General features: G+C 41.9%; 1 protein-coding gene across 5 annotated transcripts in view; it reads right to left on the reverse strand.

Annotated features, from left to right (window-relative positions):
- The window catches only part of AFF3 (AF4/FMR2 family member 3), a 551,602-nt gene that overhangs the window by 42,392 nt on the left and 491,454 nt on the right, over nt 1-17,756 (reverse strand). For all 5 annotated transcript variants that reach the window (XM_040623579.1, XM_040623576.1, XM_040623578.1 and 2 more), the window contains one exon: nt 6,459-6,645. In XM_040623579.1, coding sequence (XP_040479513.1) covers nt 6,459-6,645 — 187 coding nt within the window. The remainder of the gene's footprint in view (nt 1-6,458; nt 6,646-17,756) is intronic.

Genomic DNA, 17,756 nt, shown 5'->3' on the forward strand with positions numbered 1-17,756 from the left:
TTCTGATTACCCCCCCCTTTCTTTATCCCTTTCTTCCCCTACTGATCTTCCTAGTTCTTACGTTCCATAGATGAGAGAAACCCTATGATAATTGTCTTTCTCTGCTTGACTTATTTCACTTAGCATTATCTCCTCCAGTGCCGTCCATGTTGCAGCAAATGTTGAGAACTCGTTCTTTCTGATAGCTGAGTAATATTCCATTGTATGTATGGACCACAACTTCTTAATCCAGTCATCTGTTGAAGGGCATCTTGGTTCCTTCCACGATTTAGCTATTGTGGACAATGCTTAAAGCACTCATTTTTTGTAAGACTGAAAAATTTAGAGGAAATTAAAAGAGGGGACTAAGTGGAACCTATAATCCCAAGCAATTAACATATAATTTATGTGGTGAAGGCAAGTAGGGAATAGTAATTTAACAGTAGAAGCAGTAACTTTGGGGCGATGACTTTTTAGGGGCAGAGAACTCCTATTTCAAAGGGAGCTCTTTGTGCCCCGTATGCTTTGGTAGCTGGACCTGGTTATTAGTCCATCCTCAACCTGCTTCTATCCCACTTTGCTGGAAATGTTTCAGAAATGGAAATGATGGTGGAAACTTTTCCTGCCCACAGTTTTGTTAACTTAGAGCAAATCATGGACATTGTAGGTTTTACACTCTGCCCCATGGACTGGTTCCAGGGAGCCAAGGAATGCTCTGAATCGGAGTGCTGTGTAGATGCATTTTTCTAAGAGAGGTCCACAGTTTTCATTCAAGACTCTAGGGATCTATGGCTCATAAAAAGGTTAAGAATTGACGATTTTACTGAGAGTAAATGCTGTTGATTTCTAATACAAGTCCATTTCTCCAGCATCTATGATTATTAATAAAAATTGGTAAGCGTAAAGCTTTAGGCAGAGTGTTTTCTATTTGTGACCATTCGTGACATGGGGAAAATATTTTGGCTACTTCAAGTGATGGTATTTTTCCTTCCCTGTGGCCTCCCACCCTCTGAATTTCTGGCATCCATTGTTTCAGGAGACGAGATTCCAGCTTAGAATAAATAAGACATTGCTTACCTTTGCATTTAAACTGGATTGGTTAAAGTCCAGAGCAAGGCATGTTCCCTTGTAGAAGAAAACCTTTTTTTTTTTTTTTAACATAATAATTTCCCAAAGCTTGCTTTTAGGTGTCAAAATTTGTTTTTCAACAGTGAGGTCCAGATTAAGAGCAGAACTTGGGGTGGTAGCCCATGCAGCAAGGATCTGACGGGAGTGGAGCAGGCAGTGTCTTGGCCCCGGCTGGGGCTGGACATAGCTTCGGACATGGGGAGCCTCTGATGGGCCAGAGGAGCCTGGGGCCAAGAGGAAGAGGACACAGAATGTGGGCACCAGGCCCTAGAGCTATGGCAGGGACCATGGACAGCCTGCTGGTTCCCCCAAAAGAGATGAGGCCAACTGCACTTCAGGGAACACCAGCATAAGGTGTCCAGTGACTGGGAAGGACAAGCAACATTTCAGGGGAGGCCAGCATGAGGACCTGGGGCCCTTCTCCCAGGGCAGTGAGGATGGAGAGGCTTCACCCTGGGATGTAGGTATGGCAGGGGAAATCCTCATGGCCCCCGATGGGGAGCCTGGCCTTCGACTTAATTTTCTTTGTTTTTATGTACCACAAGGACCAGGGCAAGATGCGAAAGAACAAAAAGTTATCACTTTGCACTTCTAAGTTGTTCTATGTAAAATCTGACTTTGCTTTATTTTGGCTTCTCCAGAGAAAGGGAACACAGGAACCCTAAGAGCACACCCAGTCCATACTGCAATGGGAGATGCATGCAATAGAGAAAGCAGGACAGCAGGACACAGAACTGTTTGTTGCCAAGGGGAAGCTCTCACCTTCCCTGGGCTTAGCTGAGTGTGGCCAAAACTGAATTTGGTGGCAAACAATTTATGGCTTCTGATAGTGTCTTCTCCCCACCCCACTTCCCTCCCTACGTGACTACTGGCACATCAGTGACTTGTGTGCCACAGCTGCCCTAGTGTGGTGGGACACGGTCAATATGAATGGACGTTGAAGGGGCTTCTTGCAGAAAGGGGACACATTTGAGTAGAGGGTGCCAACATTGATGGCAGAGCAGGCACTCACACTGGCCTGGCCACCACGTTTAACACCAGCTTGCCCTCATCCCCACCACCGCAAGCCTTCCACAGCTCACATCTTAGGCGAGAGAACACAGACAACTGCCTGTAACCAAAATGCAGCTGCACACAGGGAAACTCGCACTAAAACTCCCTGATGAGAGCACTGACAGTGAAGGGGAGGATTTAATACATTTAGTATAGGACCATTGCCTGATATGCTTTAGGGGCATTTTTTTTCTGCACTTCACAGCTGAAAAAAAATCACTCTAAAGTACCATTTTCAACACATCACTAAATCACACTCCCTTCCTTAAGGATCTACAATGACCTCCTATTGCCTCTCAGAAGAAATCCAAATGCCTCGGGCTGGTTTTCAAGGGCATCTTTCATCTTATAGTCATCTGTCTTGGCTGAACACCTACACTGTGCCCCCCACTTTACAGATATCATCTCATTTAATCCATACAGGTAAGAAATATGATCACTCCCAATTTGTAGATGAGGCTCAGAGAGGTTAAGTGACATGTCTAAAGTTGCAGAGCTACCAGGCACTACCAAGGTTAAACCCATATCTGTCTACGTTTAAAGAGCAGATTCTCATAGCATAATGCTTAAACTTGCTGAATCACTATGTTGTACACTGAAACTAATGTAACATTGTGTGTCCTCTACACTCAAATAAAAACAATTAAAATAAAAAAGGTCAGGTTCTCTCCTCTGCTGCTTTGCCTAATCTATTACTCACTGGCATAGCCTCGTGGAAAGGGGGACCTCATTCCTTTGAGAAACGTCAGTCTTCAATCTAAAATGACAGAATTAGATCTAATTTTGGAGAACACCACTAACTCTCCAAACAATACCTGTTGGCCTCTATTACCCTCAATTGCATAGTCTTTTTTTTTTTTTTTTTAAACTGCATAGTCTTATGATGTCATTTTCACCTGTCTATGTCTTGGGTCTTTAAGAAAGCCAAACACTTCTTTCAGAGGCCAGGACTCTGTTTCTTTGTATGGCTTGCAGTGTCTGTAATAGCGTAGGGAGGCCAATTGCTGTGACTTTGCTCCTAGTAAGAACTTACAACAGGCTTTTGCTTAAATTATATCATTTATTCCTCAGAACAGCTTTACAGATTAGGCAGGACAGTAGTATCCGCCATTTTGGGGCTGGGGCAATTGTGGCCACAGAAGCTTAAATGGTGAGCAGCTAAGTGGCAGCAGAGGAGGGAAAACTCAGGGCTTGGGACTGTATCCACTGGCATGCTGCTGGCTGTGGTCGACTTCCTCAGGGTTTCTGCCTGGTGTTGTCTGTTTGCTTTGCTGGCTGCTTTGTATTTTCAGCCATGACTCTTTTCCCTGATTAATCTTCCCTCCCTCTGATTCATGTACAAGCTCTCCACCGTGGACTTGAGTCCCTGCTTCATCCACATCCTTCATAGCACCCACTGCCATGTACCCCACAGATGCCTAATTAACGAGAAGCCTGTTCAATCAAGGGGTGACTTGCATCACATTTCTGCTCATTTTCAAGAACGATCTAGGGCCCCATTTTCCAAAATGTGTGTTTGGCTTATATATTCCACGAAGAAAGTTTCCATGGTCAGGTAAGTTTGGGAAATGCCGTAATAAAAAACAGTTTACATGAGCAATAGTAAGGGCTGGGTGCTGCCCTGAGAGATGGATTAAACTGACTTTATCCTGACACTCCTCAACATCATGTGACCAGGCTCTCTTTGTCCCACATAGGGCCTATTACTTGTGGAACGCTGCTCGAGGGAGCACCGTGGGCTTGTGTATGTGTGCTCAGTGGGTTTCCAGTGCTGGCACGCTGTAGGGGAGCATGCACGTGCCTTGGAACATCAGGAGCGCCTCCTTCTACTCCCACAGAAGGATGGTACCAGGTGGGAAGTGAGTGCCAGGAGCACTTTGCTGCAAAGCAGCAGGGGTGTGGATATACACAGTCCGATTGTCTCCTGGGGGTCAGGATGACGAGGCTCACCGCTCTTCTTAAGGTGACCTGGGCCAACTCAGTCCCAGTAAAACAGAGACGCTGGAGAGGGTCAGCCACATAATGCTACTTCCTATCTTTGCGATTTTCATTCTGCAAACTCATTTTATTTCTCAGGGGTGAATGTCTGTATTAATGTTGGGGAAAATGTTAAAAGAAACCTTACTTTTACTCCAACTGATACTTTCCATTCCAGTGAAAGAAGTACCATGCGGCATGGCTAATACATTGCTTGTCACTTCTGCACTCCCTCTGCGGAGAAGCAAGAATTGAAAGCCTGTGGCTGCAGGCAACTTAAACTTTTAGGACCGCTTTACTAGACTTGCACTCCCTCTCCTTGGTGAGGGGCCTCTGAGAGCTGCTAGAAGCTCGCTCGACAAGGGTTTCCTTTCATCACCAAGGAGTTCAGTCTTCGTAATTATCTCAATGACATTTAGAAAGAATGTGCTTCAAGCACTTTTTAACTGTACTTCTCTTGGACTAGGTTTAGCCAGTTGCTCCAGGATTTACATTTCAGCATGAAAAGAAGACTCAACATTCATGAATTTAACCTTCAAAGTCACAAAGAGACTGGAGGAGGGGAAGGGTTATTCATGGACACTAATACTTTTTATGCACCTTCAATGGCCCCCTTGGCTCTTGCCATGTCTCTGGTACCCAGTTATTTCTTATAACTAAATATTCTGGAGCTTCTCAACAAATTATAGCATAAAGCTGACTTTGAAGAAGACTGTTTAATGCCTGTATTTGTTTGTTTGTTTGTTTCAAATTCTTCCAATTAGAATGTCAGTTCTCTGAAGACGGGGACCTTTTCTTTCAGATACTTGCTGTATTCCAAAGCCAAGCAGCATGTCTGTGGCAGATGCTTGGTAAATATTTGTTGAATGAACACTAAATGAGTGAATGAATGAAATTATGAAGAAGGAATAATAATTTATTTTCTGGGGAAGTCAGGGTTATATCAACATTACAGGTTACTGTTGCTAAGGGCCTTCCCCTTATATTGATAGATAGAGATAGAAATAGAGAGAGGGATGGGGAGAGGAGGTGAGCATCATGGAAAGGAGAGAAAAATGGAGGAGAGATGGAGAAGGGGCTGATTTGGAGATGAATGGAGAGCTCTCCGTGCAGAGCAGAAAGGTGCTGAAGAAGGAATGAGCAGTGTGGGGAAATTCTCGGTGCTTTGGCAAAAAGCCTCAGCCTCCTGGGAGGGCACTGGAAGGGGAAAAACCTGAGGGAATTTAAGAGCCAGTCTATGAACTGCAGATAAAAACACAGTTGCTTCTGGGTGTCATGATGTTCTGAGCACGGGTACCAAGCTGGAGCATGGGCTGTGCAGGCCCTAATGGTGCTCTGGTCCCCTCTCAATGCCACCGTTTGCCAAACTGGTTTCGGGTGTATTTCAGAAACTATTTAGAAATTTTGGCCCCAAAGTGGTACAGAGAGTTGTAGGCAAAAAAAATCCTGTCATCCATGGTAATGTCAAATGTTTATATACCCAAGGAGAAACTATATTTTATGCCTTCTTTAGCGATCAAAGTCTACCTTACATACAGATCCAGGGACTTGAGAAGTTTGCTTTCAATCCTCTCCCAAGAATCTCCATGCACTGAATTACTATTTAATTTCCCCCTTTCCCGTTTAAAGTAGAAATAGCAATGGTTTTTATTGGTACCTTATAATGCTTTTATATGAGACACCTAAATCTTCCACATAGATACTCATCATAGCTATAAAAGGTTTCATTATTATTTGTAGGTTGATGCTAATTTTTCTTTTTATATTTTCACAAAGAAAACACAGTTAAGAAGGTTTTATTAATATTTATAGCCCTTGTTCTTCTAATCCATGATAAACGGCAAAAAGGTAGGATTCTAACTATGTCTAATCCATAAAACTCCTTTCCCCCTGATTTATGGGTGGCCACACTTCCCAGGCACTGAACTGCCCTGTCTAGTTACTGCCTTTGCTGACCCTTAGGGAGACCCGATCTAGAGGTTATTTCCGGGCAGTGATGTGTACAGCATAGTTGGAAATTTCTGGAAGTTAACACAGAGATTTTTGGACAATGAAAGATGAAGTTTCTGTACTTCAAAGGGAGCTCTATTAGGAGCTCTGTTAGGAGAACTGCGAGGAAGGGGCAGAGTAGGGAAAATGATGAGCCCAAACAAACCATGACCAGCTGCCTGCCGAGGGGTGGTGGCCTCCAGGCCAGTCCTCGCTGTCCCAGCATGCAGGGTGAGGGGGTGGGGAAGGGGATAGGTGTGAGAACCAGATTGCAGGGATTTACTGTGCTCACCTTTGAGAGAGAAATGGGGCTGGGAGGGAGGGGCTCTTACCTCGGGGCTGGAGTAGTGGGGAGGCTTGCTGCCCTCACTCTCGCTGGAACTGCTCTCAGTCTCCGAGTCAGATCCAGAGCTGCTCTCTGAGTCACTGGACGAGCTGCTGCCGCTGCTGCTGCTGCCGCTGCTGCTGCCCTTGCTGGAAGGCACGGAAGCTCTGCAGTTGGCCTGCTGGACCACGGCGCTGCCAGCCCACGAGGCCCCCCGGGAAGGAGAGGGAAGGAAAGCCAAGTGAGCAAACACAAAACACCACCGAGCAAGCTGTCATTCGACCCAAGAAGACAAGGAGCACAGAGGGGGCTGCCCGTCTGTCAACCATCACCCGGAACCTGGAGAGCAATCATCAGGTCAAAGGCATCCTAATGGTTCAAAAAAAAATTATGTATGTGAATAAAATTGGGAATGAAAGTTGGTGCCCCTTTAGTCGGGCACTCGTTATTTGGTGGTCATTTTGGAAGGGAGCGTGGTGTCATTTCAGAATAACTGTATCTTGGAACGGCTTTGCAAAGGCACCCCTTAATTTGATCAGCTACAAAAAGGCAAGGAAATCCAAAATGCTTGAAATATTTTGTGAAGACTGAAAATGTCTGTTTGCTTTATTTTAGGAAGTGGGCTGTGAGGAAGGGCCCAGCATTCTGCTCTGTGCTTTCATGGCCTGCTGAAAGGCTCTGGAGTCTGTGGGATCATCAAAGTTACAGTCCTGCTTCCCACCTCTTCCTGCCCAAGGAGTTGAGTGCTGGAGTGTTTGCAGGAGCTGGCTCGCTGTATAAACAGTACTTTCTTTGAGCTCTTTATTAAAGAACAGAAGATCCATCCTTTACACATTTTTATATATTCCAGACTTTAAAATTTAACCCCAGTCCAGTGGCTTATAGTAACAGCATTTCAAATGTTCAAATGTTTCCCATGTTCAAATGCTTGATGTTCATATCCATGCTGAAATTTGCCAGAAGTCATTATATACTCAAAGACAACAGGAAAAATTGACACTTTCTAATTGTAATTAATTAACCACAAAAATTAAGATGGAACACACCAACCCAAAGAGTGTCCGAGCCAAAAAGAAAGTTTCGGTACTCACATAGTATTCAACATCTTCAGAGTCCTTTATTAACTGCATTGTAACACGCCTGAATCTGTTTTTTTTTTTTTTTTAAGATTTTATTTATTTATGTGACATAGAGACAGCCAGCGAGAGAGGGAACACAGCAGGCGAGTGAGAGAGGAAGAAGCAGGCTCCCAGCGGAGGAGCCCGATGTGGGACTCGATCCTGGCACGCCGGGATCACGCCCTGAGCCGAAGGCAGACGCCTTAACGACTGCACTACCCAGGCGCCCCTGAATCTGTTTTTTTGAGGTCAAATTCTGAACCCAGAAAATGCAGTGATCACTTTTTAATGTTGAGTCAGCAAATATCTCCTTGCCACTTCCAGCTGTGACTACTGCTCCATCAGGACTGGACATTAGTGAAGGCCAGGGCGGCGGCGGTGGCGGGGGGCGGGGAGCCTATCAGGGTTTATGGCCTTAAGTGCAAAGGAGCCTGGACAAGGTGAACGACCCTTTCACCTACCCCTTAAATCTTTGACAAGTGTTTTGCCTGAGGACAGATTCTCATAAATCCTCAGTGTGGGGACAGGGAGGGGGGTTAATATTCATTGGAGCCTTGCTTCTCCTAGAAGAATGACAAGACAAGAAACTCTCTTGCAGGATGTATATCTGAAATTGGAAGCATCATTTTGAACTACAGGGTTAGAGAAAAATGGAGCTGGAACATAACCTTCCCTAGTGGTTCTCATTTCTTCCCACAATGTCATGGTCCATACCTACTGTCTGACAAAATTCTTCAACATCAGACAACATCAGCACCTTTATGCCTTGCCTGAGCTATAGTGATTTCTTCACCAGACTACCGTTTGTGTCTGGTGTTGAGTGAGGAATCCTGGATCTTTAGACAGAGGTGGGGAAGGGAAAGTTAACCATCAAAGGGCTGTAATATTTCTTTCTTCCTTTATGAACTAAAGTCCATTTTTCCTGTTGGCTGAGTGGAGATGGCTTCTATCAATGGAGTCATAAAAAAAAAAAAAGACTATTAGATTCTGACCAAACATAAACATCTGAGATCCATAAGAGTTTGTCAGTAGACCCCAAAACACTGGGGGGGGGGAACTCCAAACAACCAAACAACACCCTCCCCCCAAAGCCCCCCAAAAGCAAGCAATGCATGGTGCAGGAAAGTGTCTTCTCCCCGCCATACCCTGGAATAACATTTGCTGAAGATGGGGAAATGATGATGAATAGAGTATTTTGATGGATTTTATACGATGGTCAAAGGCTTTGATCACTGAGCAGTACATTCTACTTGCTTTAATTCAAACAACAAAGGACATGTGATGTTGGTGCTGTGTGTACCTGGGCATTGTGTGCGCAGTAGAAACAGCAATGTGTGTGCAGTTCCCTGGGGCTCGCACCACAAAGTGATTGACTGTCTTTTGAAAAGCGGCACTTTAATTTCTGAAAAAATGTCCATTAAACAGTTACCATGCTGCCTTCCTTTTACGACTGCTGTCCTCTAGTAATGAGACATACTAGCCCAAGGAGAGAGAATCTGTGATCTGAATTAGATTGGCAGAAAAGCCTTATACTTTTATGTTTTCCTTCCTTAAATTAGGAAATTCACTTAAAATGACAGTTGTATTGGCATAACTATTATTTGTTTTTAAAACAGTTGAGAGAACCACGAATTTTAGTTTTTTCTTAGTGCTTTGGTTGTAAGGGCCATGAGGCTTACCATGTTTCTGGGGGCAGGGTGGAATCTATTTGTGTTTTAATGGTCTGGGTAGAGAATATGTCACCAGAAACAATCCATGTCAAGCATGGGAGCCTGGAAAGACTGTCATGGCTCTAGTTGTGGGATCAAGATAACTGTCTCAACCTCCACAAAGGCTGCCCCGGTAACTGGTCTTGAGGCAGGTCTTTGGGGGATGAGTCCTTCTGGCCTCGGCATAGCAGATGTTGTTGCCATGAGTGTGGGCAGCTGCTTTGCTGTCGTGGGCCTCTGCAGCTGGGAGGGGAGGGTGGCAGGAGAGGCGAGGACACTGGGGATGGTCATCACTACACAGTAGTACTAATAGAAGGATTAAAATCGGTTAAACCCGGAGGGCTCTGGGGAGTCATGGAAATCAAGAAGAGAGAAAAAGATGTTATCAGAAAGACCTTCTGGAAAGAGGGCTTTAGACTCAATATATTTCCAGTCCTAGACTGAGCACATTAGTGTACTAACTTGTTGTCATGCTTCCATACAGAAGATATTTTTAAAAAATTCACAGAGTTAAAAATTTAACTTTTTCCTAAAATGATAACACAGATTAGTTGAGATGATGACACAGTCCCTGACAACTTTTAGGAGAGTTTTTGGACCCTATGCCATTTCAGGAACATGGTGGCACGGTGCTTGCAGATATGACATTACTGAGATAATGGAATAAAAGTCTTTGTGTCATCAAACTTAGCACCGTGCCTGGGACGTAATGGACATTTACATGTGATTGCTGAATGAAAAAATCAATAGAGAAAATTTATCGTTGGGTTAATGAGTTTTTTAAAACAAAGGATTTAACCTTTTAGAAGAGGTATAATCTCTCTTCTCCCATAAAAAATTTAAGGGGACTTCAGCACCTCTTGTGATCTTCCAATTTTAACACTTCTTCCTTTCAGAGAATATTTCTTTAAATGTGCTCTAAATTTCATCTGTATAGTTAAGCACAGTTCTCTCTTGGATGGTTTATTTACTTTTTTGTATTTTGACTTCATGCAATGTTTTGCTAGTTTTGTGAGTGGTCAAGACCAAATATACCTTTGGGAGAGTCTTGGGTTTATTCTAAATGATCTGCTTGCTGTGTCCCCTCCTTTGGCTGCAGTGACACATTCCTTTCAGAATCCTGCATGGGCAAAGTCTGCATACAGACAGTAAAAGAAAAGATCTGGAACCCAAATGACAAATCCTGGATCTCACAGTCAAGGGTGCTCATGCCTGCCAAGTGTATTGTGAGGCCTGGATAAATACCCAAAGCTGTCCACACGCTTTAGCTCACAAGTAACTTGGAGGCAGGCTCTCTGCCTGGTTGGCACTGTGTGGACAGCTGTGATGCCCAGCAGCGGCCTCACTTCCTGTGGCCACCCCACTCACACTGGCCAGATGATGATATTTTAGAAGGGGCAAAAGCACCTTCTCACTCAAAACTCGGTATTGATTTCCAAATGCTCGATTTCCAAAGTGTGATCAGTGCTCTGGCAACAGTATTCCTTTTTTGATAGCATCTTTATTGATATTAATTGATCTGAATTTCACATTATGCGAAGTGAAAATGGTAAAAGATGGCACAAGGAGGTTCTCTGTTGCTGAAATCATCTTCCAAGACACAAAACTGATAGGACTACTGGTCCTGTATAAAAGGTTTTGTTGCTCTGCTATAGCACCAAGAACGAGTCTTCTGTTCAACACGGCTTTTTGAAGCTCTTCATGGTCTGGCCTCAATCAGATCTCCATCTTCACCTCAGTGGGTCTATCCCTAAACCTCAGCCACAATAAATTTCTCATAATTTCGACCATCTCTAAAATGTTTCAGAATTATATATATCTATAATTATATAATTATATGTGTGTATGTATATATATCTATTTAAACTCAATTTATTTATTTATTTTAAGATTTTATTTATTTATTTGACAGAGAGAGAGCACAAGTAGGGGGAGCAGTAGGCAGAGGGAGAAACAGGCTCCCCGCTAAGCAGGGAGCCCGATGTGGGGCTCGATCCCAGGACTTTGGGATCATGACCTGAGCCGAAGGCAGACGCTTAATGACTGAGCCACCCAGGTGCCCCTAAACTCACTCTATTTAAACTAAAAAACCAAAGACAGTTCACCTATTTCTCCCACCCTCCCACCCCCACCTCTGGCAACCACAAGAACAGAAAAAAATTATAATAAAAATAGAATTCTATTTTGATTTATCTTCAGTGTTTTTGAATTCATCTGTTTGCACAGATTTTCAATTATTTTCCCAGATGCTACATTAATACATAACTTATCACAATCTACTGGTATAGTCATTTTACCAGTTTGAGTGAAGTATAGAAACCTTACCTCCTTCATTGTCTTAAATATTTCTTCTATACACATTGGAGAACCACACCAAACAATGTTTCAAGTTTTGTTTCAATTGCCAAATACAATTTAGAAATCTGGAGAAGAAAATATTATTGTATTGACCCTACTTTTGTTTCCACTGTTCTTTCTTTCTTGATATCATTTATTTTATTGAGATTCTTTCTTTTATCATTTCCTTTCTATTTCAAGAACTTCCTTCAGCCATTCTGTTTGGGTAGGTCTGCTGGCCACCGATGCGTGTCAATTTTAGAATGGCTTTTGTCCTTTGTTCCTAAAGGGAATTTTCCATGCGTATAGAATTTTAAGTTGACAGTTTCTTTTTCTTTCAACACTTAAAAAAAAGAAAAAAAGTGATGTGCTACTTCCTTCTGGCCTCCAGGGTTTCTAACTGCATTGTCATTCAAATTGTTTATCATTTTACCTCTATAGGTAAGGTGTTTATTTGTCACTGCTTTCAAGATTTCTTTTTTGACTTTTGTTTTCAGAAGCTTGACTATGATGTGTCTTGGCATGAATTTATTTGGGTTTATTCTGTTTGGAGTTTGCCCAGCTTCTTGCATCTGTATGTTTAGGTCTTTTGCAAAACTTGGAAAAATTAGAACCATTATTACATTGAATGTTTTTTGAAAGAATTTTCAGCCCCATACTCTTTCTTCTCTCTTTCTGGGCCTCTAATGATACAAATGCTAGATCTTTTGTTATAGTTCCCTAGGTTCTTGAGGCTCTGTCCCTTTTTTTTTTCTTTAGTCTGTGCTTCCCTGTTACTCATTTTGGTAATGTCTATTATTCTATCTTCAGGTTCACAGGTTCTTTCTTCTGTTCTCTTCATTCTACTTTTGAGCTCATTCATTGAATTTTCAAATTTCATTTATTGTATTTTTCAGTTTTACAATTGACATTTGGTTCCTCTTTATATCTTCTATTTCTTTACTGAGACTTTATATTTTCAGTTGTTTCAAGTGTGTTCTTAAATGCTCTGTTGAAGCATTTTATAATGGTTCCTTTAAAATTCTTGTCCAGATAATTCTAATATTTATGTCATCCACTTTTGGCATCTCTTGATTGTCTTTTCTCATTCAAGTTGAGACTTTTCCAGGTTCTTGATATGAGGAACGATGTTCTATTGTATCCTGAACATCTTTCGTGTTATAAGACTTTGGATTTCAGAAAAAGCACTTATTTTAACAGGCATCCACCAACACAAAACCAGCAAGGGGGCAGACAGGTATTTCTTTACAGTTGGGCAAGGGGAGAAGGAAGTCAAGTCTTCTAACTTTGCCTTTCCTGATGAGGGTGGAAACGTGGCCATCCCACCCGCCCACCCCAGTGTTTGGCTGCAACAGAGCAGTTATTGTCTAAAAGTTTTCTTCTTCCTATGATACTTCCTGGTTCTTTCACTAGAGAGAGCTGGCTTTCTTGGGGCTTTTATTTTTATTTAAAAATATCAGTGCCTGTTGGCATTTCCAGGTTGTTGGCTTTTCCAGCATCCACTCTGAGCTATATGAGGAGAAATGAAAACCCAGTGAACCAATCTCCATGCCTTTTTCGGGCCTTAATGCCCTAGCTGATCTGCCTTCTCTCTTTCTTACAATCTTGTGTTTGTTTTATATATAATAGCTAATGATTTTAGCTGTATTTAACAGAAAGGATTGGGAAAAGTACATCCATATTTTGTCCCAGAATGGGAATGACCTGCTTGATATTTATCAAGTAGAAAGGAAATCTCTCTCTCAATACTTCCAACCTCTGCACTGGTTAATTGTATCAAAAGCTGATGAATGAAACAACCATGCAGATATCTCTACAGTCCCTGCCCACTTTATTACCCAGCCAAATCAGGCATTAATTCATTTATTTAAAAACCATTTACTGTGGAAATTAAGCTCAGATTTTAAAAGTGTATGTACCAAAGCTAGAAAGATCATGTCACAAAGAATTCATATATCCTTATGAGAAAAAGGACTCACACAAAATGAGGTTGTAAAAATGTTAGGGATAAAAAGGCGAGTACTTTAAAAGTTATGTTCAGAGTAAATGGCATGGGAATAAGGGATGATATTGGTATGACATTTGTTAAGAATCCACTGTGTGGAGAGGGTGGCCCAAGATGGCAGTGTAGGAAGATTCTGACTCACCTCCTCCCATGGACACACTCTATCTATACCTACATATAGAGCAATTCTTCCTGAAGAAGAACTGAGGGCTGATTGAGTTTCCTCACGGCAAACAGTAGGAGGACCACGAAGAGAAGAGTAGGAGAGACAGAGACACGGTAATGATGGAAACCCCATATCACCAAGGGGCCCATGGGCAGATTCATCCACCTGGGGCAGCAAAAAAGCAGTAGTTTAAAGGGCAACTAGACTAAAGTGAAGGAAATCCATTTACTAACTGTAGAGCACCTGTCAATGGATGGAAACTGTTGGAACTCTCTCCAGGGTTGGGGGGCGATGGCAAGTGTCATTTTTAATGTTCCTCTTCCATCTTGATAGTGTAGGTGGGAGTAGGGTTGAGGCACTCTAGCCAAATTGCTAGTGCTGCCCATTGTGCCCCAGGCCTCTGGCTTAAAATAGCTCTACGGTCCCCCCAAGAAGGCCTCAGCATGTCATGCCCTGGGACCCCCAGGTTCATGCCTGTTCCAGCTCCAGCCGTCCTACTTGGGCAGCCCCACACAGTATTCCCTGGGACCCCACTAGCTCATGCTTGCTCCAGTTTAAGCTATCTCACCAAGGCAGCCTTGGCATGGTATGTCCAGGGACCTCCTGGTTCACACCTGCTCTGCTCCAGCCATTCCACCAGGGCAGCCCTGGCATGGCACACCCAGAACACTCCTGTTCATGCCTGCTCCAGCTGTCCTGCCAGAGAATCCCTTGTGCAGTGTGCCCCAGGACCTCCTGGCCTGCACTGGCTCCCAGTATGGCATGTCCTGGGACTCCGTGGTCTGTCCTCGCTCCAACTCTAGCCATCCACCAGAACAGTTTTGATGCAGCGTGCCCTATGAATCCATGGCCTGCACCTGCTCCAGCTCCAGCTGGCCTGCCAAAGCCACCAGGCACATGCAGCCTACACAGGGGATGCTCTTACACAAGGTCACTTCTTCAAGACTGGGAGAAGTAGCTACTCTGCCTAATTGATAGAAATAGACAGAACGTAAGACAAAATGAGGAGACAGAGAAACATGTTCCAAAGGAAAGAACAAGATAAAACCACAGAAAAACCCTAGTGAAACAGAGATAAGTAATTTACCTGAGGAAGAGTTCAAAGTAATGGTCATAAAGACATTCATCAAACTTGGGAGAAGAATGTGGAAGAACACAGTAAGAACTTCAAAGAGTTAGAAAACGTAAGAAAGAACCAATCAGAACTAAAGAATGTAATAACTGAAGTGAAAAATACACTAGAGGGAAACAACAGCAGATTAGATGATACAGAAGAATGAATTAGTGACCTGGAAAACAGAAGAGTGGAAATTACCCCATCAGAACAACAACAACAAAAAAAGGGACCTTCGTTTAAGGGACCTTCAAGACATCAGGCATAATAACTTTCACATTATAGGGATCCCAGAAGGAGAAAAGAGAGAGAAAGGAACAGAAAACTTATTTGAAGAAATAATGACTGAAAACTTCCCTATCCTTGGAAGCGAAACCGACATCCAGGTCCAGGAAGAACAGAGAATCCCACACAAGATGAACCCAAAGGGATCCACACCAAGACATATTATAATTAACATGGCAAAAGTTAAAGAGAGAATCTTAAAGGCAACAAGAGAAAAACAGTCACAAACAAGGGAAACTCCCTAAGTCTATCAACTGATTTTCAGTAGAAACTTTCCAGGCCAGAAGAAAGTGGGAGGATAGATTTAAAGTGCTGAAAAAGGGAAAAAACTGACAACTGAAACCAGAGCCTGTCAAAATTATCATTCAGAATTGAAGGAGACAGAAAGTTTCCCAGATAAGCAAAAACTAAAGGAGTTCATCACCACTAATCTCACCTTACAAGAAATGTTAAAGGGTCTTCTTTAAGTATAATAGAAAAGGCTGTAGTAGGAGAAAAGAAAATATATGAAAGAAAAAAACCCACTGGTTAAAAAATAAACTCATTGATAAATGCAAATGTATAGTAAAGGCAGTGGTCAGCCACTTAGAAAGCTAGTATGAAGGTTAAAGGACAAAAATAGTAAGGGGCGCCTGGGTGGCTCAGTTGGTTAAGCGACTGCCTTTGGCTCAGGTCATGATCCTGGCGTCCCAGGATCGAGTCCCACATCGGGCTCCCTGCTCAGCAGGGAGTCTGCTTCTCCCTCTGACCCTTCCCCCCTCATGCTCTCTCCTCTCAAATAAATAAATAAAATCTTTAAAAAAAAAGGACAAAAATAGTAAATCAACTATAACTACAATAAATAGTTAAGGGATACACAAAACAAAAAGATGTAAAATATGATGTCAAAAAATAAAATGTGGTGGAGGGCAGTCAAACGTTAGCGACTTTAGAATGCATTCAAACTTAAGCAATTACCCGTTTAAAATACACTGCTATTCATATATGACAATATAGGACAATATATATGAACTTCTTGGAAACCACAAACAAAAACCTACAATAGATACATAAAAAATAAAGAGAAAGGAACCCAAACATAAAGCTAATGAAAGTTGTCAAATCACAAGGGAAGAGAGCAAGAAAAGAAGAAAGGAATGAGAACTACCAAAAAACCCCAGAAAACAATGAACAAAATGGCAATAAATACACACTTATCTTTAATTACTTTAAATGTAAATGGACTAAATGCTTCAATCAAAAGACACAGAGTGGCTCAATGGGTAAAAAAAAAAAAAACCAACAAGACCCATTTATATGCTGCCTACAAGAGACTCACTTCAGAACTAAAGACATACACAGACTGAAGTGAAGGGATGCAGAAAGATATTCCATGCAACTAAAAATGAAAAGAAAGCTGAAACAGTAGTACTCATATCAGACTAAATAGACTTTAAAACAAAGACTGTAACAAAAGACAAAGAAGGGCATTGCATAATGATAACCATGTCAATACAAGAAGAGGATATACTATTCATAAATATTTATTTATTTGGGTGCACCTGACATAGGAGCATCTAAATATATAAAAGAAGTATTAATGGAAATAAAGAAATTCACAGTAATAAAATAATATTAGGCGACTCTAATACCCTAGTTACATGAATGCATAGATCACCCAAGCAGAAAATCAATGAGGAAACATTGGCCTTAAACAACACATTAGACCAGATGGACTCACATATGGACTATTTTATCCCCAAACTGCAGAATACACATTGATCTCCAGTGTACATGGAACATTCTCCAGGATAGATCACATGCTAAGCCACAAAACAAGCCTCAATAAATTCTATAAGACTGAAATCATATTAAGCATCTTTTGTGACCAGAATGGCATGAAACTAGAAATCAATTACAAGAAGAAAACTGGAAAGAACACAAACATTTAGGAACTAAAAAATATGCTACTAAACAACCAATGAATCAATGAAGAAATCAAAGAGAAAATCAAAGAAACACCGTGAGACAAATGAAATGGAAACACAACTTCCCAAAATCTATGGGATACAGCAAAAGCCGTTCTCAGAACAACAGAGGCCTACCTCAAGAAACAAGAAAAATCTCAAGTAAACAATCCAACCTTATACCTAAAGGAAGTAGAAAACAAACAAAGCCCAAAGTTGGTAGAAGGAAGAAAATAATAACGAATGGAGGGAATAAATAAAATAGAGACTTAAAAAAATGAAAAAAATCAATGAAACTAGAAGCTGGCTCTTTGAAAAGATAAACAAAATCAATAAACCTCTAGCCAGACTAATCAGAAAAAAAGGGAGAGGGGACCCAAATAAATAAAATCAGAAATGAAAGAGGGGAAGTGACAACTGACACCACAGAAATACAAAAAATCATGAGACTACTATGAAAAAGTGTAAGCCAACAAACTGAAAAACCTACAAGAAGTGGATAAATTTCTGGAAATACACAATCTTCCAAGATTGAATCACAAAGAATTGAAAATCTGAACAGACCAATTACAAGTAATGAAATTGAATCAATAATTTAAAAATTCCCCCAAAACAGGGGCACCTG

This window comes from Ursus maritimus, unplaced genomic scaffold, assembly GCF_017311325.1.
Source record: "Ursus maritimus isolate PB19 unplaced genomic scaffold, ASM1731132v1 scaffold_6, whole genome shotgun sequence".
In the NCBI taxonomy this organism is placed as follows: domain Eukaryota; kingdom Metazoa; phylum Chordata; class Mammalia; order Carnivora; family Ursidae; genus Ursus; species Ursus maritimus.